Source organism: Misgurnus anguillicaudatus, chromosome 2 (genome assembly GCF_027580225.2).
Source record: "Misgurnus anguillicaudatus chromosome 2, ASM2758022v2, whole genome shotgun sequence".
Taxonomy (NCBI): Eukaryota; Metazoa; Chordata; class Actinopteri; order Cypriniformes; family Cobitidae; genus Misgurnus; species Misgurnus anguillicaudatus.
Window position 1 is genome coordinate 51,173,748 of NC_073338.2, and position 22,587 is coordinate 51,196,334.

Below are 22,587 nucleotides of genomic sequence, written 5' to 3' on the forward strand. Positions count from 1 at the left end.
AACAAATTTCTTCTTCGTTTGTGGGTTAACTTGCCAAGCTTCTTCTTCTTTGACGGTTGCGCTGCTACTGTGGTTACACTCGTGGATACTGCCTACCAGCAGTCTGCGTGTGTGTTTGCACGTCGACGACGCAAAAGTATACGGTAAATGAAAACCGACGCGGAACCTACGCTGTCGCGGCGACGCCATAGGACCTACGCACAACTATAACGAGCCCTTTAGGGTGTAGCATGAATTATCGTTACAACCCTAGTAGTTAACATTGTATACATTATATAGTACACATTTTACACGTCATTTTGCTTGTTATTCAGAAATAAACTACTTAAAAAGAACTCTTAAAGGTTGTTATTGATTCTCTGCCGAGTTTACCGGAAGTTAAGTTTGTTCCACACAAAAAATTTTGTTACTGCTGAAACCGTCTACACTTCATCTCATTTCAATAACAGAAAAAAAAACAGCTAAGCACACACAAACCTTCAAACTACAACTAACTTACAAAAAGTATTAGAACATAATAACACTATGAATAACACATAATAACACTAATAAAGTGATCACTATAAAGTGATCTATTAAAGAAATCTTATATTTAACATATTGCTCTGTCAGGGCTCAAATAAAAGGCAATACACACAAGGGTAACTTGAAAAACACAGCTGCTAGTTTACAAAAACTCATATCCCGCAAAACACAGATACTATTTCCAGTATTACTATTTTATTAACACCAGTCCAAATAAAAGTACACAAAAACACACAACTAAAGCAAGGCCTAATAGACTAAATGTAGTTAATATTCTAATACTTGTCATCATAATAATGTGAGACAGACAGTCCTTCTGCAAACACACTGAACAACTGAAACCAGAACTTATAAAAAACACATGTGTCAACAACACTGATAAAGCACATTCCTGTATATTAACAAATGTACAGTTTGTCATCAATGTGCTTGACAGTAATCCCCGTAAACACAAACGTTACTACACACACCTTAAACTCACAAAACAAACCCTGACACAACACACCCCTTTGTCAAGGCTCAATAAAAGAGCTAACACAAGTTGTGTGGTATATTAATAAGCGAAATGTATTTTAATGACAATGCACTTCACTAAAGTCTGAAATCACACACACATCAGCGGCCTGCTCTATCGCTGCTGTTGCTAACGCTACCGCTCGGCTAACTCAAGCTAGCTCGCCATATTTGGTCCCTCGCGCGCGTCCGGGCCGCCTGACAGAACGCGCGTTTTTGTGTTTTGACCCGTTTGTACCTGGTTGTCAAGTTGACTCTGGGTCTGGCCCTGGGTTTGGGTCTGACTGGGCAGCGTGAAGTCGGTAAACTCGAACTCGGAGCCCTGCGTGTCGGCCCCAAGCAGCTCCGATTCCTCCGTGTCCAGGAAGGTGAGCGTCTGTGAGCTCGGCCCGTACGCCTCCACACTCATCTTTCCCTGGCTTTATTCACCGCCTTTTCACACGGGACACCGAATAATTCTTTGGAGATGCGCGAACGTTACCGAGCGAAGCGCGCGACTTTGTTTTGGTACGGAGCGAAGACAAGGAAACGGCGCGCGACGGACTCGTGCAGAAATGAAAGCAAACGGTTCCGGAGAAGATTCGACTCCCACTCGAGCGCTCGACGCGCGGTGACGTCACGTACGTAGAGCGCATAAAGCCGGTGACGTGTACACAAGTTCCTGTCTCGACGTGGAAATAGAGCTCTTTTGTAAATATTTTGCTGTCATGAACATACAGTACGCTTTTTAGGGATTTTATTATTAAAGTTATTGTTTCGAGGTGTGTAGAAAGTTAGTTTAGGCTTCTTTAAATGGTCATGGATTGTTTAAAGGGGACATTTTACAAGACTTTTTTAAGATGTCAAATAAAACTTTGGTGTCCCCAGATTTAAGTTCTAGCTCAAAATATAATAAAGATAATTTATTATAGCATGTTAAAATTGCCACTTTTTAGATGTGAGCAAAAATGTGCCGTTTTGGGTGTGTCTAGGGGTGGGCGATATGACCAAAAATTTCATGGAATGAGTCATTTTATTTCACGGTAACCGTATACATGTTTTTCAGTTTAAATTGTTTTTGGAATATAAAAATTTGCCACTCACTATAGCTTTTAACTAAATGCTTGCCACAGTTTTAAAATATGGGCAAGTTAAAGTTAGTGTTAGAGTAAAAATGGTGTGTAGGTGTATCCTTTAAAATGCAAATGAGCTGATCTCTGCACTAAATGGCAGTCTGTGGTTGGATAATGCAGATTAAGGGGCAGTTTTATCATAATAAGATCCCTCTCTGACATCACAAGGGGAGCCACATTTCAATGACCTATTTTTCACATGCTTGCAGAGAATGGTTTACCAAAATAAAGTTACTGGGTTTTTCTTTTACACATTTTCAAGGTTGATAGAAGCACTGGGAAACCAATTATAGCACTTAAACATGGAAAAAGTCAGATTTTCATGATATTTAATGTCAAATATATACACAAGTCGTACAATAGGCCACTATGTAGTTTAGTTGGTCCTGTACTGTAACATGCTATGCTTCACTAAAACTATTTTAAGCACAATTTCAATCCAATATTATGTGATATATAGTTCATGGGTCTTCAAAAGAGGGTCCGGGGATCCTTGGGGGTCCGTGGTTATTACTGGGGGTCCTCCAGAACATTTTGGAATGCATTTTTTTATTAAGTTAACGCATTAATAAGATAATAATAAAATTAAAACTTAAAATGAAAAGCATAACGTTACCATGATAAAATCTATTTCAATGCTATGTAGTATGCCAAATATTATTACTTTTTAAATATCTTTGTAATGTAAAACCATCATAACAAAGTATGTGTTATAAATAATAATAAATACAGTCTTAATTTGATACATGTCATAGGATCCCTGATATAGTTAATTATGCACTAGCCAAGTGTTCATAACCTCTATACAGGTTGCATGGAAAATAATTGTCAATTTTTGTTTTAACTTCAATACTGAGTTATAACTGCAAGATCATTTCACAAAACTTGTACATTTGCTTGAATATATAACACATACAAATAAATAAGGCAGATCATTATTTATTGACATTTAGTTTGTAAAAGATCGTGGAAAGTTAGAAGAGTTAAATCACAACAGTTTTCCACATGAATCAGGTTGAGAACATTTAACAATAAAAACAAAAATATCCTGAAAATAACATTCTGTTTCAGCCACTGAATATTAAAAAAGGAGTCAAGATTCACAGCATCATGTGTTTGGTCCACTGCATTTGACCGATGACTTAGATTCCAGTATAAAGTTAAGAAAAACAAGTTAAAAGCTAAAGAAGACTATTAAAACCAAGTCATATAACATGTTAATAACTGTCCATTGGTCATCAATAGTCATCATAGAGAGTGTGAACAAAATGTAAGGACAGCATATGAAATAATGTCCACAGAGATACATCACCCTATAGGTCTCACAACTTCACATGTCATATATAAAGAGATAAAAGTGAACAGTGGTTGGAGTCTGTGACAGCAGTCCTGATGTCCTAACAGCTCACTGAGAGCAACACACATTGGGTTACTCAAAAGGCATCAGATTTAGGCCTCTTTGTGTTTTGTACTTGAAAATATTTGTATGCTTAAGATATTCTTATACAATGGTAGTGGTTTTGTAATAAATGATAGCGAAGGCTGTGCTTTTATCCAGTGTGGTTGGGGTATATTTGAAATTTGCAGATGAAACAACCTTGTATTAATACTGCAGAAATACATGATCCAATGAAAATGAATATAAACAGAATCACCTAACCCTACTATTTTCATTTATGAAAAGTCATTTACTCCCCCTTATTTGTACCAAATCAAAATGACGTTCATTCACATCACATACAGTAAATATGATTTTCCATTTAATGAAAGTAAATACATAAAAGCACCATGCAGTCACTTCAAAAATTTGCCGCTATACAGTTGTGGACAAAAATATTGGCATGCCTGATAAACATGAGAAAAGAAAGCTGGGAAAATACATCTGCATTGTTTCTCCTTTATCTTTTATATTTAAAAAAATCACAAAAAAATCTTGTGTTTCACTGATGAAAAATATTTGAAAGCTGGGGGAAAGTTACATAATAAAACTTTACCCCCCAATACTATTTTCTACTTTCATTTGCAAGTATAACAGCTCTGATTCTTCTTTTAGGTTAAAGAATTAATGGAACGTGATCTTAGATTTGTTTTGATGGAAGATTTAACCACAACTCATTATAAGCAGCAGAGGAAGTCAAGATTTGGCTTTTTTATCTGTTGGTATTTGATTTAATCCATGATGCAATGTATCTGAATAAGATGTCCAGGACATCTGGTGTAAAAGAAGCTTCACATCAATAAGGATCTGGCTGTATATTTAACTTTAGACACAGAGCACTTTTTAATGTGTGCACCAAAGCGATCTTGTGTTCCTGTTGCTCTTTTTAATAAAGTCTTTTTGGTTTCATATGGCCGCAGAACTCGGACCTGTTTAAAGTTCCAGTACGACAAATGAATATGGATTTCCTAAACTGTGTCCCAAACAACTTGTGGTGATCGAAGAGCCCTTTTTTCTTTTATTTATTTATTTTAAAGCTTTCTGACCCATCTGTGATCCTTGGAGAGTCTTTTGAATATAGATGATATAGACACACATCCTCTTTCAGGCAGTTTAGCAAAATCTCCAATCGATTAAAACCTCTTCGTTATTGCCCTAGCTGTGGAAATATATGTTTATATGGTCTTAACTATTTCTTTAAAGCCACTTTCTATATTGTGTAGCTCAGCAATCTTTTTGCAGCACATCAAAACTATAGTATTTGGTTTCACCCATTGTGATGAATGATTAAGGGGATTTGGGCTTTGTGTTACTTTATATTTATTTCCCTGTAAAACAGTAGACTGAACAACATCATGTCACCTTGGTGTGCTAAGAAAATGTTAATATCAATAGGAGATATTTTACACATAAAAATTAGAGTTAGTGTATTAGAGAATTTTTTTATTTTATAATGTACCCCTCCCCACTTTCAATTGTTTTATTTGAATGAAACATTGGATTTTTGCAATTGTTTTACATAAAAGCTCAAAAGGAGAAACATAGATTTATTTTCACATCTTTTCTTGCTCATATTTACCAAGGGTGCCAACATTTTTGTCCACAAATGTATGCCTGTGTTCCACAAATAACATAAAATCACCAGGGTAACGACTTTTTAGGTGAACTGCTCCTAAAAAGTTTACTTTTAGAAGACTTGACTATTATGCATCAAATCCCTGCATATTTCAAGTATACCCCATAAAATGCCTCCTATCCTGCTTGAGCACAACTGTTGGATTGAGTTTGAAACATAGGGTGTATCTCAAACCAGCTGAATGCTCCTGTAATGTAGCACGCAAGTTAAGACACCTAACCCCCGAATCCAAAACCAGGCTACATGTGTAGTGAGCGAGCCGCTCGAGACTCGCCCCTCCGTTCTCATTGGTGGTGCATGCAGTGTTTCGTCCCGTCGCTGTGCTCCATCAGTTCGAGCATTTCCAGGACAACGGCCCTGAGGGCGCGCGCGAGCTCCTCTGGGCTGTAGGGATTACCCAGGGGAGGAACATGAACGAACGCAGATCTACCCTCACCCAGGTACAGCGACATGTAATAGGTGTAATCACACAGATATCTGAGGAATAAAGAGAGAAAACACATTCATACACTTTATAGCTTTATTCCAGATCCCAGTTGAGCTGTCTATTGAGACACTATTATTTTTAGCATGTAATTTCTACAGTTAATGCAACTGCAGAACCCATCAGTGACAATAATCAATAAAAATGCATACAAGCGTTGTATTGTTCTCCATACCTCCCTGCATCCTTTGACACAGAAACAGTGACCCCAAGCCCAGATGAGTTTACTCTCCGACACACAACATCCATGTCTATGACAGAATGAAGGCAATCCGGGCCTCCCTCCATACAGCAACGGGACTTAGGACAGAATCTGCTGTTGTCAAGACGAAGATAACCGTGGTTATGACCACACTGTTCAAGTGTTACCGTGGTGGCCATTCCGGAAACTCCAACGTGGACCACTAACTTAAAAACAGAAAAACCATTGGATTGTTACTTTTGACCATTATAATAAACTTGTAAGAGACCATGAACCACAAAACCAGTCGTATGGGTATATTTGTAGCAATAGCCTACAATACAATAAATTAAAGGATTTTTATGCCAAAAATAATTAGAATATGAAGATCATGTTCCATGAATATTTGGATTGATTTCCTACTGTAAATATATAAAAAATGTATTCATCATTAGTAACATGTGTTGCTAAGGACTTTATTTGGACAACCTAACAAACCACACATCAATGGAAAGCTTATTTATTCAGTTTCAGACAATTGACCCTTATGACTGGTTTTGTGGTCCAGGGTCACATTTTATAATTATGAATATAGTACATAATTTAGCTATGGGATATGGAAAATATTTTACCTCATATAAACAACCTATTTCACCTTTGAGTAATTGTATAATATTATTGTATGTTTGCAAAAGAACTAATTTAAACATAAAGTAAACATTTATTATCAAATGAATATTGTTACGCTACATGTGGGAGATGCTGTTTCCATAGTGACGGTAGAAGAGTCTGGACCGCTTGATACTCCACAGGAACTTCAGCAACATGAAGGTTTATATCTGGACCCAAACCCAGTTTCTTCAGCTCCTAATAGGAGGACAGTGAATGTTTATTGCTCAGGAATAGCTCACCAGAGTTTAACAGCAGGATGAATAATAGCTTGTTTGCTCTTCCTTTGATTGGATTGGACTGCTTTTTCCAGAATATCACCAAGATATTTTAGAGATCAGCTGTCACACATTGTTTTTTTCATACATACACGTGTTATATTAAAAAGCTGCGCAATGATCACTGAATTATTACAGATTATTTATGCACATTATTATGTTAAGTATGTTCAGATTAGGGTTGCAAAGGGATGGAAAGTTTCCAGTAAATTTCCATGGAAACTCAAGTTGAGACATTTCAGAAATATTCAAAGATTTTATGGGGAATTTATGGAAATTATTTGGAAATTTAGGAAAATGTATATAAACTATATCATATACAAACATAAATAAACATTTTGTTTGGTCATAAGCAGACATGCATGCAAGGTAATACAAATGTGAAGAATCCTGATACTTACGTTAATCAAGCCTGCATTTATTTGATCAAAAATTCTTCAGAAAGCATTTGAATATTGTCTAATATGGATTTTTAAACAAATAAATGCAGGCTTGATAAGCGTAAGAGACGTTTTTCAAAAACATTACAAATAGTAATGTGTCCAGACTTTTGGGTGATTTTTGGGTACTTTTTTAATAGGCAAGGCAAGGCAAGTTTATTTGTATAGCACATTTCATACACAGAGGTCATTCAAAGTGCTTTACATAGAGATAATCTCAACTAAATGTTTTCTCAGTCAGTGTATTTGTCTTTACAATGGTATAATGTTGTTGTACACTACACTAACTTACATACAGCACAAGGAAGTTTTAACAAATGTATGTAATTTACGTGAAAACATGCAAAGATGGACATTATTTTGTGTGCAGGATTGAAAAAAATGATCTGTGCATGTTATGGAAGAATGTAAGTACATGGAGGGGGTGTGGCCTCAATAACTCTTCAGTAGCTGTGTGCATGTGACTGAAGCATGTGCAGGGAAATTTTCAAATGAAAATGTATTAAATCTTTAACTACATTAAAGTTCCCTGTTATAGGCAACAGTTTATTCCTATTAATTCCCATGAAAAGTTTCCAGCTTTGAAAATTCCCAGAATTTTGCAACCCTTTCTACAGAAGCAAACCTCATACCTGTACTGCCACCCAGCTGGCATTGACCGTGTGCTCACCGAACGGCTCAAAACCTGGAGAAACACGACACAACCAAAAGAGATTCAGTTATAATACAAAGAAACATGAAATACTTCATTCTGATTGGTCAAATATGATTGTGTAACGACCACTACACTCTACAATGTACTGTTGTCCATGCCAGCCAATTTCAAAACAGCTGTGCTAGTTTCACCTCACATAATAAAATAATCATTCAATCCAAATCAGTTTTATTTTAATTTATTTGACAGAATGTCATATAATAAGTAGGATGATGAGATTATTAGAAAATAAACCATTTTAGGGTGACAGGACCCCAATGCACCTCTTTATTCTCACAGCCCTTAAACTCAACAGGTGTTCAGAAAGTCTGGAGTCAGCAAAACCATTCAAACGCTAGAGTTCAAAGTCTAAAGTTTGATTCTTCAACCCAATGTAATGAATAACTCTCGTGTGACTTCAACAAACAAAACCTGCCATGTTTAACATGTTCTCTATTTACACGATGCTGATGGTGTCATATGAAAATACCATGGTAAATGTCTAAAAAAAAATAAACATGCATCACAGACAACATGCTAATGCCACATTACTGTGTTACTGGCAGCTTTAAATAAACAAATACCTCGTGGCTTCTAAATATCGTAGTGATTTATTATTCAATGAGTTTATTTATCATTTAACACGTTTGATAACATCTGTTATAATAACACGAAGAGGGAGACTACTGTACATAAACTCTCAAAACTGACATGACTCACACGAGATATATCGTGCTCTCGCGATTTCGCGCTCTGTTTACCTGTCACAATAACCGTCTTCTTCTGATCCATCTCTGGTATTAATACAGAAATGAGACAGATCTTCAACAAAGAAAATATCGATCTTTCATCAGATGGGAATTTTATAAACACAAACCATCTCCGAAGATTCTTCCTGTACTGGGCTTCTTCTAAAGTGACGTCACCTGTTGAATGTTTACAACATCGCCACCTGTCGCCCTGGCGGTTAGCGAATAAAAGTTTTAAGCTAAATACATTTTGTAGATAGTACAGTTTAATTTAAATATATTTTTTAAATTATTTTTTTAATTTAAATTCAAATGTACTGTACTTTAACATTTATATTTGAGAGTATATTTCAAAGTGTATTTTAGATGCAACAAATAGATTTCTAATTTTACCACCCATACGGCAAAAAAATATTTTTTTCCTGGCCAAAATATAAAACTTGAGGTGTAAGATTCATGATGGATCTTAAAGCATCATAGGGGTGAGACGTTCTTTTTTATATCACAATATGATTTTAAATCATGAAATAAATACAGTAGAAAATAACTTTCTTTAGTACAATTAATAAATAAATGTGGACGTGGTCGTTATTTGACACAAAATACAGTAGATTAAAATATAAATTGTCATTCTTATTTTTGTTACCTACAAACAAATTTTTTATCTTTCTCTCTTCACACTCGCTTTTTAAGACAACATAAAACAAAACATTTTGTTAAAACCAAAGTCATTAAATCTAAAATTTCAAACAACATATTATTAAATACAACATCAAGGATTAAGATAACACTAACTAAATATGAACTTAACATGATGTTAAAGAAGTGGCAGAAAGAAGAAATATTTAATTTCCTAAAACAGCTCGATGACAATATTATCAAATACAAAAATATTTTCACAACTTTATATGCAAACAACAACACAATTTGTAACAAATGCTTTAAAAATAAAAGAGTAAAGTTAAGTATAACATGATAATAAAGTCAACAATTAAACATATTTTCAGTTTGTAACACTGACACTGAGAGTTTTGAACGCGTCGCTGTATTTGTGCAGTCTGTTAAAATGGCAGAAGCGACACTTTCAGTGTCTGAGGATCAGTTCATCTGTTCAATCTGTCTGGATTTACTGAAGGATCCAGTGACCATTCCCTGTGGACACAGTTACTGTATGAGCTGTATTACAAACTACTGGAATCAAGATGATCAGAAGAGAAACTACAGCTGCCCTCAGTGCAGACAGACCTTCAAAACAAGACCTGATTTAGGAAAGAATGTGATGCTAGCTTATATGGTGGAGGACTTGAGGAGACTTCAGACTGATCGATCTGCTCTCAGTTTTGCTGGACCTGAAGATGTGAAGTGTGACGTCTGTACTGAGAGAAAATACAAAGCTATCAAGTCCTGTCTGGTGTGTCTGAACTCTTACTGTCAATCTCACTTTGAAAGACATGAAGAACTTCAATCAGGTAGACGACACAAAGTGATTGATGTGACAGGAAGACTTCAGGAGATGATCTGCTCTCAACATGACAAACTCATCGAGGTTTACTGTCGCACTGATCAGAGATGTATTTGTTTGCTTTGTTTGGTGGATGAACATAAAAATCACGACACTGTATCAGCTGCAGCAGAGAGAACTGAGAAACAGGTATGAACAAATGAACAAATATATGAAATATAAATATAAAGCAGAAGTGAAGCGACTGATTAGTGCCGCGTGGCCACATGAGGGCGCACAAGAGCAGAAGAAATGACAGCTTGACTGTAAAACAGAAATTAGTTTAGAAGATTACTCACTCAAACCTTACCTGACCAGTTAAGTTATCTGTTATGAATCTGTTAAACAGAGATTACTGGAGGACAAGCAGAGAAAACTCCATCAGAGAATCCAGGAGAAAGAGAAGAAGCTTCAGGATCTAAGAGAGTCTGTGAAGATTCACACGGTGAGTTTTAATGAAACATAAATACTGAAAGAAGTGTTTGAGATTGAGTTGAATGTTTCTCTCTGTGTGTGTTAACAGATCTCTGCACAGACAGCAGTGGACGACACCGAGAGGATCTTTACTCAACTGATCCGATCCATTGAGAGAAGACGATCTGAGGTGATACAACTGATCAGAGATCAGGAAAAGACTGCAGTGAGTCGAGCTGAAGATCTCTTGAAGAAACTGAAGCAGGAGATTGATGATCTGAGGAGGAGAAATGATGAGATGGAGAAACTTTCACAAACAAAAGATCACATCAGTTTCCTTCACGTAACTCAACACTGTACACTACAACATACATTACAATAAATACATCTTGACTTTAATCTGATAGGATTGAGTTTTATTCATGTCAATAGAGTAAAGATCACTGTGTCTAAATCAACACAAATCTGATTGTTGTGTATTGTAGGTTTGATGTTTTTGTGTTGTGTTCATGTAGAGTTTTCAGTCTCTCTCTTCATCTTCTGGATCTTCAGACAACATCACTGTCTCTTCTCTTCTCTCTTTTGATGATGTGATGAAATCTGTCACTAAACTGAAAGAAAAGATGGAGGATTTATGTAAAGAAGAGATTGAAAAGATATCTGAGAAAGGTAAAGAAACATCTCAAACTAAGACTGTGATTTACTCTCAGAAACGAGTCTTACAGTAACATCAAATATAACAGAAGAAATACAGAGCAGATTAAAATGATGATGATTTTATATGAGATTTAATCTGATGATGTCACTTTATTTTCTTTAGTTTCATTCATTGTAGTTATTCCCACCAATGAACCCAAGATCAGAGCGGAGTTCCTTCAGTGTAAGACACATTTTATTATTATTATTTTCTCATTTATTACATTGAGATCATATAATACACTATAACACATTATGTAAGGGATAATTGATGATGGGCCGTTGGAATTATTCGAGAATAATGTTACATTTTACACCCCTGGTGTGAGATCTGCATCAATCTTGAGGTAGAAACACCCGTCCTGACTTCATCTCACTTCACACGTACATCAATAAACCTTCATGATGACCCTGATGATGCTTCACTGCTTGTTCTTGTTTTATCCGCTTCAAAGCACTTCATATCTGAAACAGCACACAAGTCTTGATGTTTTGTGATCCAGTCGTCTATCATCACTATTTTCCTCTTGTCAGAGTCATTCAGATCTTTTCTTCTTCTAACAGATGAAATTGAAGAACTGACTGTTGACTTGTTGTCTAATATATCTGACTGTAATAATATAATCAATGTTATTCACTTCATCTCTTTAAATGATCAGTCTATAGATACTAACCTGACCTTTACACTCAAATTAACAAATATTATAAACTAATGTACATTAAAATATGATGTTTTTATCTTCCTCAGATTTCAGTCTCTTCTCTCTGGATCCAAACACAGCATGCGGAGTTATCAGTCTGTCTGAGGAGAACAGAGCAGCTACTTGCACTAAGACAGATCAGCAGTATCCTGATCATCCAGACAGATTTGATGAATGGTCTCAGGTGTTGTGTAGAGAGAGTTTATGTGGACGCTGTTACTGGGAGATTGAATGGAGTGGTGAGGTGTATATATCAGTGTCATATAAGAGCATCAGCAGGAAGGGACTGGGTGATGAGTGTAGATTTGGATATAATGATCAGTCCTGGAGTTTAATCTGTTCTCCCTCTGGATGTTCATTCAATCACAATAATGTAAAGACAAATCTTGCAGTAGTTTCCAGTAAAATAGGAGTTTATGTGGATCACAGTTCAGGAATTTTGTCTTTCTACAGCGTCTCTGACACAATGACCCTCATCCACAGAGTCAACACCACATTCACTAAACCTCTCTATCCTGGGTTTGGGTTTAACTTTTATGACTCAACAGTGAAACTATGTGATCTAACATTATAAATGATTCATGCTTATACTGGTTAATATACACAAGTGTCACCTAAACCAGTTTATATAATTTGACAAATCAAAAGATAAATTATAATTCATAGTTGTTATATTTGTCATTCTTAAATCTTTGAGATTATATCCACACTATATCTTATGGTGACTGCCCTGCTAAAAAGACACCTTAAACTAGCCTATGCTGGTTGTAAGAAAAAATGAGGAGGACATTGAAAATCTTGATGAATGTAGTTTATTGTGGTAGCAGTGACGAAGCACGTCGTAGTTTGGGTTCAGCGGAGTGAACCATGAGCAAAGTCAGTCTTAACACTTTATAGTTTCAAACCTGTTTTCCCACCCCTAATGCTAATGAAGTATTTCTTTAAATGTAAATTAAGACTAGTACTACAAATGGCCCCTATATCTCCCACTGTGCCCAAATGGGTAATTGTATTTATATGATCAGACTATCTTGGTACCCAACTGTGTGATCAACCAAGTGATCAGATAATGTTTAGATAGATGTCTTTTATTATCATGAACCCTCTTTGATCTGTGTTGGTTCAAGAAGTCTCACATTTGCTCCCATACTACTAAGAAATATTACTTCAGGTTATTGTATTGCTTGAACTGAGATTACCTTTTATGATTATCAAGCCTTTTAGAGGGATGAGCTTTATTCAACAGCTAAATTGGAGTGGAATCTGATTTTAGCTGGTTTGAGATGAAAATAGCTGGTTTGAGCTGGTCTCCCAGCCTGAATTGCTTAAAAATCTTAATAAGCCTGATAATCATGAATTAACTGGGTCATTATCACTATAAAGTGCCATGGTCCTTGAAACAGCTACTGGTAGCTTTGGCACTGTGTGCAAATGGGTGCCAATCCTGTTGGAAAAATGAAATCTGCATCTCCATAAAGTTGATCCTTGTGTCAAGCCACTCTTGAACAACAGACAGTGTCAGAAGCATCTCGTATGGCCTTAAAACAAAAAGGACTGACTGCTGCTGAGTGTCCAAAGTTATGTTCTCTGATGAAAGTTAATTTTCTTTGGAAATCAGGGTCCCAGAGTCTGGAGGAAGAGAGGAGAGGGACACAATTCACATTGCTTGAGGTCCAGTGTAAAGTTTCTACAGTCAGTGATGGTTCAGGGTGCCATGTCATCTGCTAATGTTGGTCCACTGTGTTTTCTGAGGTCAACGCGCTGTATACTAGGAAGTTTGAAACATTATCCCTGTTATTACACGGCTACTTGCCACATAAGAAAAAAAACTGGACATGAATATGAATTTGAAACATTTTATTGGCATATTTGTTTTAAATTAACATTTTTATCCTTCCGCGAAACAGAGATGCATAAAATGATCGTAATACCTTATTAAGATCCTCTGCTTCATACTTGTCTGTCTCTATTTTTTTCTGTTTTAGCCAGTCTTTGAGAAGTTTTAATGCCCATTCTGTATTTTTTTGTGTGTTGGCTTCGTAGCTGTCATGCTCTATTTTGTCAAGTTCAGTCTCAGTAAGCTCTCCGTGTCTTGTCGTTGTTCGTTCTTCTATCCACTGTTTAAATGTTTTGTTTTTTCCGTACATGTTAAAATTAATGTCTCAATTTTACATTCTTAATTGTGGTTGTCCAGTGTTTGTCACAAGATGGCGCCAAACAGTAATCTTTATTGGCGCGGAGCGATTTAAATCGCACAAGTAGTACCGGCTATGCGTTACTTTGGAGCGGTTATTATTTGAAAAGAACAAACCTGCAAATGTCTCAACTGACCAATCAGAATCAAGCATTCCAGAGAGCCGTGCAATAAATGAATATTAAATACAAGTTTCATTTTTTGAATGGAATTAGTGAAATAAATTGATGATGTAATTATATGACCAGCACAGATCGTAAAAACAATCGTTCAGATCATCTTAGACTTGCGGGCCGTTTCCAAAAGCATTGTGAAAAATCACCAGACACTTGAAAATCATTGTAGATCCAAATTAAATCCCTGAATGCATCGTAAGTGTTAAAAAGTTACCTGCAGGACAATCAGCAAAATGCACCTAAACTTTACTTCTGTGTAATGATGATAATGTAATGTTTTTAAATGTATATTTATTTATTAGGTTCTTCTTTGTTAAAGCAACACTATGTAGTTTCCATGTAAAAATGACTTACAGCTCCCCCATGTGGCTGAAAAGCGCAACAGTGCCTGGTATCAGACACTTTTTTGCAGGCAGGGTGAGGGGCGGGGCTGTGTTTTCTACCCTCCACCGCCACTTTCAGAGTGTGCTTGTAGCAGCTAGGAGGCTGCTCAGGTTGCAGCAACAGTACAATTTGTCCAGTTAAAAGCTGTTCTATCACTGAAATAATTTTAGAGACATTATTTAAAGGTAAAAAACTACATAGTGTTGCTTTAATTGGTTTAAAATTAAATTAAAATAAAAGTTTTTCAATTTGTGATGAAGTTCAGATGTGTCTCGCTGCCTTTCATCTATTCTAATTAAATTCAGAAGTCAATACTTAAAGATTTGCAGAGACATTATTATTAATCTCTTACATTAATTCATTGTCTGATTGTGAAGTTAATAATGACCAAAGCTTGTGCTTAATATAATGTGTACAGTATACAGAACAGTGTATAAATCAAAGAAGTGTACAATAAACAAACCAGAATCTATAGTGGATGTCTAAACCCATTACTCGTGTTAATAGATTGACATTGTGTTGTAAAATGTTTATTATTATTATTATTATTAATCTTTCTGAGTCTAAAGCATTGAAAGACACTATTGACACATAAGCTTTTCAAGACTTCTCGCTATAATTCATGTTGCTTACAAACACTATAAACACGTCTGTTGTGAGAAACAAGAACATTATAGCAGAAATCCTTCATGAGCTTTACTGTTTTTAATTCATTAACCCTTCACTCATTTACTGAAGTTATGGAGTCAAACTCTCAAACCTGTTTTCTATCACTTTGACCAAACTCTTCATCTGATCTCAATTATTTACTGTAAGTATAAATAAGAGTAAATCTATAATCTAAGAAAGACTAGTACTCAGTGCATAGACAGGTTTGTGTTGTTAAAATGAGTTTGGACTGTAGATGTCAGTATTCACTTCACTAAACTACTTATCTTGCGTTTTCATCTCAAACATGTAAACATTTATTGAGAAGAGAAACCGAAACTACTGAAGAGTTTGTGAACGCGTGACTGTATTTGTGCAGTCAATAAAATGGCAGAAGCGAGTATTTCAGTGTCTGAGGATCAGTTCATCTGTTCAATCTGTCTGGATTTACTGAAGGATCCAGTGACCATTCCCTGTGGACACAGTTACTGTATGAGCTGTATTACAAACTGCTGGAATCAAGATGATCAGAAGAGAAACTACAGCTGCCCTCAATGCAGACAGACCTTCAATACAAGACCTGATTTAAATAAAAATGTGGTGCTTGCTCAGATGGTGGAGATACTGAAGAAGACAAAACTTCAGACTGATCGATCTGCTCTCAGTTCTGCTGGACCTGAAGATGTGAAGTGTGACGTCTGTACTGAGAGAAAATACAAAGCTATCAAGTCCTGTCTGGTGTGTCTTGAATCTTACTGTCAAACTCACTTTGAACAACATGAAGCTTTTCACAGAGGAAAGAAACACAAAGTGATTGATGTGACAGGAAGACTTCAGGAGATGATCTGCTCTCAACATGACAAACTCATCGAGGTTTACTGTCGCACTGATCAGAGATGTATTTGTTTGCTTTGTTTGGTGGATGAACATAAAAATCACGACACTGTATCAGCTGCAGCAGAGAGAACTGAGAAACAGGTATGAACAAATAAACAAATATATAAATATAAATATAAAGCAGAAGTGAAGCGACTGATTAGTGCCGCGTGGCCACATGAGGGCGCACAAGAGCAGAAGAAAAGACAGCTTGACTGTAAAACAGAAAGTAGTTTAGAAGATTACTCACTCAAACCTTACCTGACCAGTTGAGTTATCTGTTGTGAATCTGTTGAACAGAGATTACTGGAGAGAAAACTCCATCAGAGAATCCAGGAGAAAGAGAAGAAGCTTCAGGATCTAAGAGAGTCTGTGAAGATTCACACGGTGAGTTTTAGAGAAACATAAATACTGAAAGAAGTGTTTGAGATTGAGTTGAATGTTTCTCTCTGTGTGTGTTAACAGATCTCTGCACAGACAGCAGTGGACGACACCGAGAGGATCTTTACTCAACTGATCCGATCCATTGAGAGAAGACGATCTGAGGTGATACAACTGATCAGAGATCAGGAAAAGACTGCAGTGAGTCGAGCTGAAGATCTCTTGAAGAAACTGAAGCAGGAGATTGATGATCTGAGGAGGAGAAATGATGAGATGGAGAAACTTTCACAAACAAAAGATCACATCAGTTTCCTTCAGGTAACTCAACACTGTACACGACAACATACATTACAATAAATACATCTTGACTTTAATCTGATAGGATTGAGTTTTATTCATGTCAATAGAGTAAAGATCACTGTGTCTAAATCAACACAAATCTGATTGTTGTGTATTGTAGGTTTTATGTTTTTGTGTTGTGTTCATGTAGAGTTTTCAGTCTCTCTCTTCATCTTCTGGATCTTCAGACAACATCACTGTCTCTTCTTTTCTCTCTTTTGATGATGTGATGAAATCTGTCACTAAACTGAAAGAAAAGATGGAGGATTTCTGTAAAGAAGAGATTGAAAAGATATCTGAGAAAGGTAAAGAAACATCTCAAACTAAGACTGTGATTTACTCTCAGAAATGAGTCTTACAGTAACATCAAATATAACAGAAGAAATACAGAGCAGATTAAAATGATGATGATTTTATATGAGATTTAATCATCTGATGATGTCACTTTATTTTCTTTAGTTTTATTCACTGTAGTTATTCCCACCAATGAACCCAAGATCAGAGAGGATTTCCTACAGTGTAAGACACATTTTATTATCATTATTATTTTCCCATTCATTACATTGAGATCATATAATACACTATAATACTATGTAAGGAATAATTGACGACAGGCCGTTGGAATATTCGAGAATAATGTTACACATTACACCCCTCGTGTGTGGTCTGCATCAATCTTTAGGTAGATACACCCGTCCTGACTTCATCTCACTTCACACGTACATCAATAAACCTTCATATATTATAAACTAATGTACATTAAAATATGATGTTTTTATCTTCCTCAGATTTCAGTCTCTTCTCTTTGGATCCAAACACAGCATACAAAGAAATCCGTCTGTATGAGAAAAACAGAGCGGCTACTCGCACTAGGACATTTCAGCAGTATCCTGATCATTCAGACAGATTTAATTATTTTCCTCAGGTGTTGTGTAGAGAGAGTTTATGTGGACGCTGTTACTGGGAGATTGAATGGAGTGGGGATTATGGTGTGAGTATATCAGTGTCATATAAGAGCATCAACAGGAAGGGAGGAGGTGATGATTGTAGATTTGGATATAATGATCAGTCCTGGAGTTTGATCTGTTCTTCCTCTGAATGTTCATTCTGGCACAATAACATTGAGACAAATCTCCCAGTAGTGTCCAGTAAAATAGGAGTTTATGTGGATCACAGTTCAGGATCTCTGTCCTTCTACAGCGTCTCTGACACAATGACCCTCATCCACAGAGTCAACACCACATTCACTAAACCTCTCTATCCTGGGTTTTGGTTTAACTATTATGACTCAACAGTGAAACTATGTGATCTAACATTATAAATGATACATATTTGGATATTAGTATATAAGTGTCATCTTTACCAATTTATATAATTTGACAAATCAAAAGATAAATTATAATTCATATTTGTTATACATTTCTTATATCTTTGAGATTTTTCTGTCTAGATTGTCTCTGTAACTTTAGTTTGTAGACTAAAACACATTAAAATCCAACATCTTAGCTTCATGAGATGATCTTTTGATTTATTTCATAAGCAGAGAGTCGAGTCATTGTACAGGAAAGTCTTTTAGTCCTTTGTTAATTTTGGGAGTTAATAATATTTAGATTTTTTGAAGTAGATATGAAGGTTTTATCTAAATGTGTTTTGAGTTGTTAAACAGATAGAGTATATGGAGAGATAAACTAAGGGTTAATTCTGAAGTTAATTTCATTTGGAGATCATTTTACAAACATGAAGAATAAAGATTGATGATCTGAAATAGAGAAAGCTTCATGGATCAGTTGCTGTAAAAGTTTTTATTTCTACTTTAAACGCTATATTGTTATGTTGATGTATGGATGAACCCAAATGCAGACAACAAGGGGTTAACTCAGGATATTTATTAAAGAATAAGACAGAAAACAAAAACCCACGAGGGGGCAAAACAACATAAGCGGGATATTATAATGAACACTAAACTGTACAAGACACAAGACTACACTTTAACACTAAACAGGATCACACTAAACAATAAACAAGACTAAACACTAAATATACAATGAACTTGACTAGACTAGACTCAACTCAACTGACAGGGTACTCACAGGTATGGACAACAATGCACAAGCACAGGACAATGAATACAAGAGGATTAAATAGGGTAACAAATCAAGAGGGGAACAGGTGATATAAATCAAACAATAATGAGGAGGATGACAAGGGAGCGGGGTAAAAGAGACAAGACACAGGGAACACGTGGTCCAGTAAACCAATACTAAGACCACGTGAACCCAAACAAAACATGGGTCTGTCATGATTCTGCCACAAGACTAGATTAAACAAAGGACAAGATGGCAGAACCATGACAACTGTAAGTCATTCAGGTCCTTATTGTTTGAAACAAGAGATCATTTTTCATTGTTTTTAATTACTGCAGTGGACTTAATCCTCTATTTCAGTGTTTCCCAATCCTGGTCCTCGAGCACCCCCTCCCAGAAAGTTTTAGATGTCTCCTTATTTAACACACCTGATTCAACTAATCAGCCTCCTTCCAAAATGATAAACGTGTCTCCCTAACAAGCTGATGAGTTGAATCAGGTGTGTTAAATAAGGAGACATCTAAAACTTTTTGGGAGGGGGTGCGTGAGGACCAGGATTGGGAAACACTGCTCTATTTCATCTGTTAAGTGTCTGTCTTGGTGCTTTTAAGTAAGGAATAATTGACGACGGGCCATTGAATTATAAGAAAATAATGCACACCAAGGTGGTAATGCGGCACGACACGAAGCGGAGTGCCGTTACACCGCAGGTGTGCATTATTTTCAAATAATTCAAAGGACCGGAGTCAATTATTCCTCTTATACCACGGTTACCACAAACATTGCTCTGGTGCCTATTTTTAAGACATTTGAAAAGATAGGTGTGCGGTTTACAGAAAAATAATCAACACCCATAGAACATTTCTCAGCCAATCAGAATGCAGCATTCAACAGACCCGCGGTATAATATAGTTATAATGTGTACTTAATTAACTAAATACTTTATATTAGCCTGAGGGACAGTATACTAGCCGCGTCCTTTCAACACCTGGCTGGGTCCTCATTTATAAAATGCTGCATAGAAAACATCCTAAATTTGATAATTAGGATAATTTCTTAAAAGTGTGCATGTGTGATTAATAAAATGAATGTACGCACAGAAAACGTGCATACACCTCACTATGTGAAATCTGTAAATCGCAAACGAGCTTGAAATTGTGCACAGCTGAACAGTTGCAGATTTTTACTTTAAGGATGGCATAAATTGGGGGGGGGGGGTCCACACTATATCTCATGGTGACTGCCCTGCTGAAAAAACTGCTTAAACTAGTCTATGCTGGTTGTAAGAAATAATGAGGAGGACATTGAAAATCTTGATGAATGTAGTTTATTGTGGTAGCAGTGACGAAGCACGTCGTAGTTTGGGTTCAGCGGAGTCGGAGTGAACCATGAGCAAAGTCAGTCTTAACACTAGTTTCAAACCTGTTTTCCCACCCCTAATGCTAATGAAGTATTTCTTTAAATGTAAATTAAGACTAGTACTACAAATGGCCCCTATATCTCCCACTGTGCCCAAATGGGTAATTGTATTTATATGATCAGACTATCTTGGTACCCAACTGTGTGATCAACCAGCCCAGACAGCAGACGACTCTGGGCTGGATCCGCTCCGGATCTGTGCCGAAGTCAACAGCTCTGGCGCTGATCCGGTGCGGATCCGGCCCAGAGTCGTCTGCTGTCTGGGAAGTGATCAGATAATGTTTAGATAGATGTCTTTTGTCTTTCTATCATGAACCCTCTTTGATCTGTGTTGGTTCAAGAAGTCTCACATTTGCTCCCATACTACTAAAAAATATTACTTCAGGTTATTGTATTGCTTGAATTGAGATTACCTTTCATGATTATCAAGCCTTTTAGAGGGATGAGCTTTATTCAACAGCTAAATTGGAGTGGAATCTGGTTTTAGCTGGTTTGAGATGAAAATAGCTGGTTTGAGCTGGTCTCCCAGCCTGAATTGCTTAACAATCTTAATAAGCCTGATAATCATGAATTAACTGGGTCATTATCACTATAAAGTGCCATGGTCCTTAAAACAGCTGCTGGTAGCTTTGGCACTGTGTGCAAATGGGTGCCAATCCTGTTGGAAAAATGAAATCTGCATCTCCATAAAGTTGATCCTTGTGTCAAGCCACTCTTGAACAACAGACAGCGTCAGAAGCATCTCGTATGGCCTTAAAACAAAAAGGACTGACTGCTGCTGAGTGTCCAAAGTTATGTTCTCTGATGAAAGTTAATTTTGTTTGGAAATCAGGGTCCCAGAGTCTGGAGGAAGAGAGGAGAGGGACACAATTCACGTTGCTTGAGGTCCAGTGTAAAGTTTCCACAGTCAGTGATGGTTCAGGGTGCCATGTCATCTGCTGGTGTTGGTCCACTGTGTTTTCTGAGGTCAACGCGCTGTATACCAGGAAGTTTTAGGGCGCTTACAGCTGCTGACCAACTTTATGGAGATGCAGATTCAATTTTCCACCTGCACACAGTCCCGAAGCTACCAGTGACTGGCTTAAGGATCAGGGTATCTCTGTTCTTAATTGGCCAGCAAGCTCACCTGACCTTAAACCCATAGAAAATCTATGTGCTATTGTGAAGAGGAAGATGAGATATGGCAGACCCAACAATGCAGAAGAGCTGAAGGTCACTATCAGAGCAAACTGAGCTCTCATAACACCTGAGCAATGCCACAGACTGATCAACTACATGCCACGCCACATTGCTGCAGTAATTCAGACAAAAGGAGCCCCAACTAAGTATTTCATGCTGTACATGATCATACTTTTCATGCTCATACCTTTCATGTTTATAATTTTCAGTTGGCCAAGATTTCTAAAAATCCTTTCTTTGTATTGGTCTTAAGTAATATTCAAATTTTCTGAGATACTGAATTTGGGATTATCCTTAGTTGTCAGTAATAATCATCAAAATTAAAGAAAAAATATTTGAAATATATCAGTTTGTGTGCAATAAATGAATATTATATACAAGTTTCATTTTTTGAATGGAATTAGTGAAATAAATTGATGATATTGTAATTATATGACCAGCACGGATCATAAAAACAATCATTTCAATCATCTTAGACTTGCGGCCCATTTCCAAAATTGTGAAAAATCACCAGACACTTGAAAATCGTTGTAGATCTAAATTTAAAATCCCTGAGTGCATCAAAAGTGTTACAAAATCACCTGCAGGACAATCAGCAAAAAGCACCTAAACTTTACTCCTGTGTAATGATGATAATGTAATGTTTTAAATATTTATTTATTAGGTTCTTCTTTGTTAATTGGTTTAAAATGAAATTTAAACAAAATAAACGTTTTTCAATTTGTGATGAAGTTCAGATGTGTCTCAACACCTTTCATCTATTCTAATTAAATTCAGAAGTCAATACTTCAAGATTAATACAATAGAGACATTATTATTAATCTCTTACATTAATTCTTTATCTGATTGTGAAGTTAATAATGACCAAAGCTTGTG

The 22,587-nt window shown here is 36.3% G+C and overlaps 4 protein-coding genes across 8 annotated transcripts in view; 2 read left to right on the forward strand and 2 right to left on the reverse strand.

Annotated features, from left to right (window-relative positions):
• LOC141351101 (regulator of nonsense transcripts 1-like) overlaps positions 1-1,635 on the reverse strand; it is a 33,917-nt gene extending 32,282 nt beyond the window's left edge. For both annotated transcript variants that reach the window (XM_073857515.1, XM_073857507.1), the window contains exon 1: positions 1,277-1,635. In XM_073857515.1, coding sequence (XP_073713616.1) covers positions 1,277-1,447 — 171 coding nt within the window. In that variant the 5' untranslated portion in view covers positions 1,448-1,635. The remainder of the gene's footprint in view (positions 1-1,276) is intronic.
• A 1,438-nt stretch (positions 1,636-3,073) lies between these two features.
• LOC141349011 (pyroglutamyl-peptidase 1-like) lies at positions 3,074-8,922 on the reverse strand. Of its 3 annotated transcripts, XM_073857521.1 has the most exons (6): positions 8,848-8,910; positions 8,732-8,764; positions 7,909-7,961; positions 6,640-6,756; positions 5,884-6,116; positions 3,074-5,701 (listed from the first exon to the last, which is right to left on the reverse strand). In XM_073857521.1, exons 2-6 carry the CDS (start codon positions 8,760-8,762, stop codon positions 5,509-5,511), a joined length of 627 nt encoding a protein of 208 aa, XP_073713622.1. In that variant the 5' UTR covers positions 8,763-8,764; positions 8,848-8,910; the 3' UTR covers positions 3,074-5,508. The 3 variants fall into 3 exon arrangements, with proteins under 3 accessions (XP_073713622.1, XP_073713626.1, XP_073713618.1); XM_073857525.1 differs by lacking the exon at positions 8,732-8,764 and having other exon boundaries at positions 8,848-8,922; XM_073857517.1 differs by having other exon boundaries at positions 8,732-8,895.
• An 832-nt stretch (positions 8,923-9,754) lies between these two features.
• On the forward strand, positions 9,755-22,492 carry LOC141351107 (tripartite motif-containing protein 16-like). 2 transcript variants are annotated; one of them, XR_012359301.1, is made up of 7 exons: positions 9,755-10,370; positions 10,570-10,665; positions 10,744-10,977; positions 11,150-11,303; positions 11,455-11,514; positions 12,079-14,703; positions 22,376-22,492. XR_012359301.1 is itself a non-coding variant. In XM_073857533.1 (6 exons), the coding sequence occupies exons 1-6, from the start codon at positions 9,786-9,788 to the stop codon at positions 12,603-12,605; spliced, it is 1,656 nt and encodes a 551-aa protein (XP_073713634.1). In that variant the 5' UTR covers positions 9,755-9,785; the 3' UTR covers positions 12,606-15,171. The 2 variants fall into 2 exon arrangements, 1 of the variants encoding a protein (XP_073713634.1); XM_073857533.1 differs by lacking the exon at positions 22,376-22,492 and having other exon boundaries at positions 12,079-15,171.
• Positions 15,530-18,534, forward strand: LOC141349134 (tripartite motif-containing protein 16-like protein). Its single transcript, XM_073857528.1, has 6 exons — positions 15,530-16,411; positions 16,610-16,696; positions 16,775-17,008; positions 17,181-17,334; positions 17,489-17,548; positions 17,818-18,534. The coding sequence occupies exons 1-6, from the start codon at positions 15,821-15,823 to the stop codon at positions 18,348-18,350; spliced, it is 1,659 nt and encodes a 552-aa protein (XP_073713629.1). The 5' UTR covers positions 15,530-15,820; the 3' UTR covers positions 18,351-18,534.
• Positions 22,493-22,587: the final 95 nt, after the last annotated feature.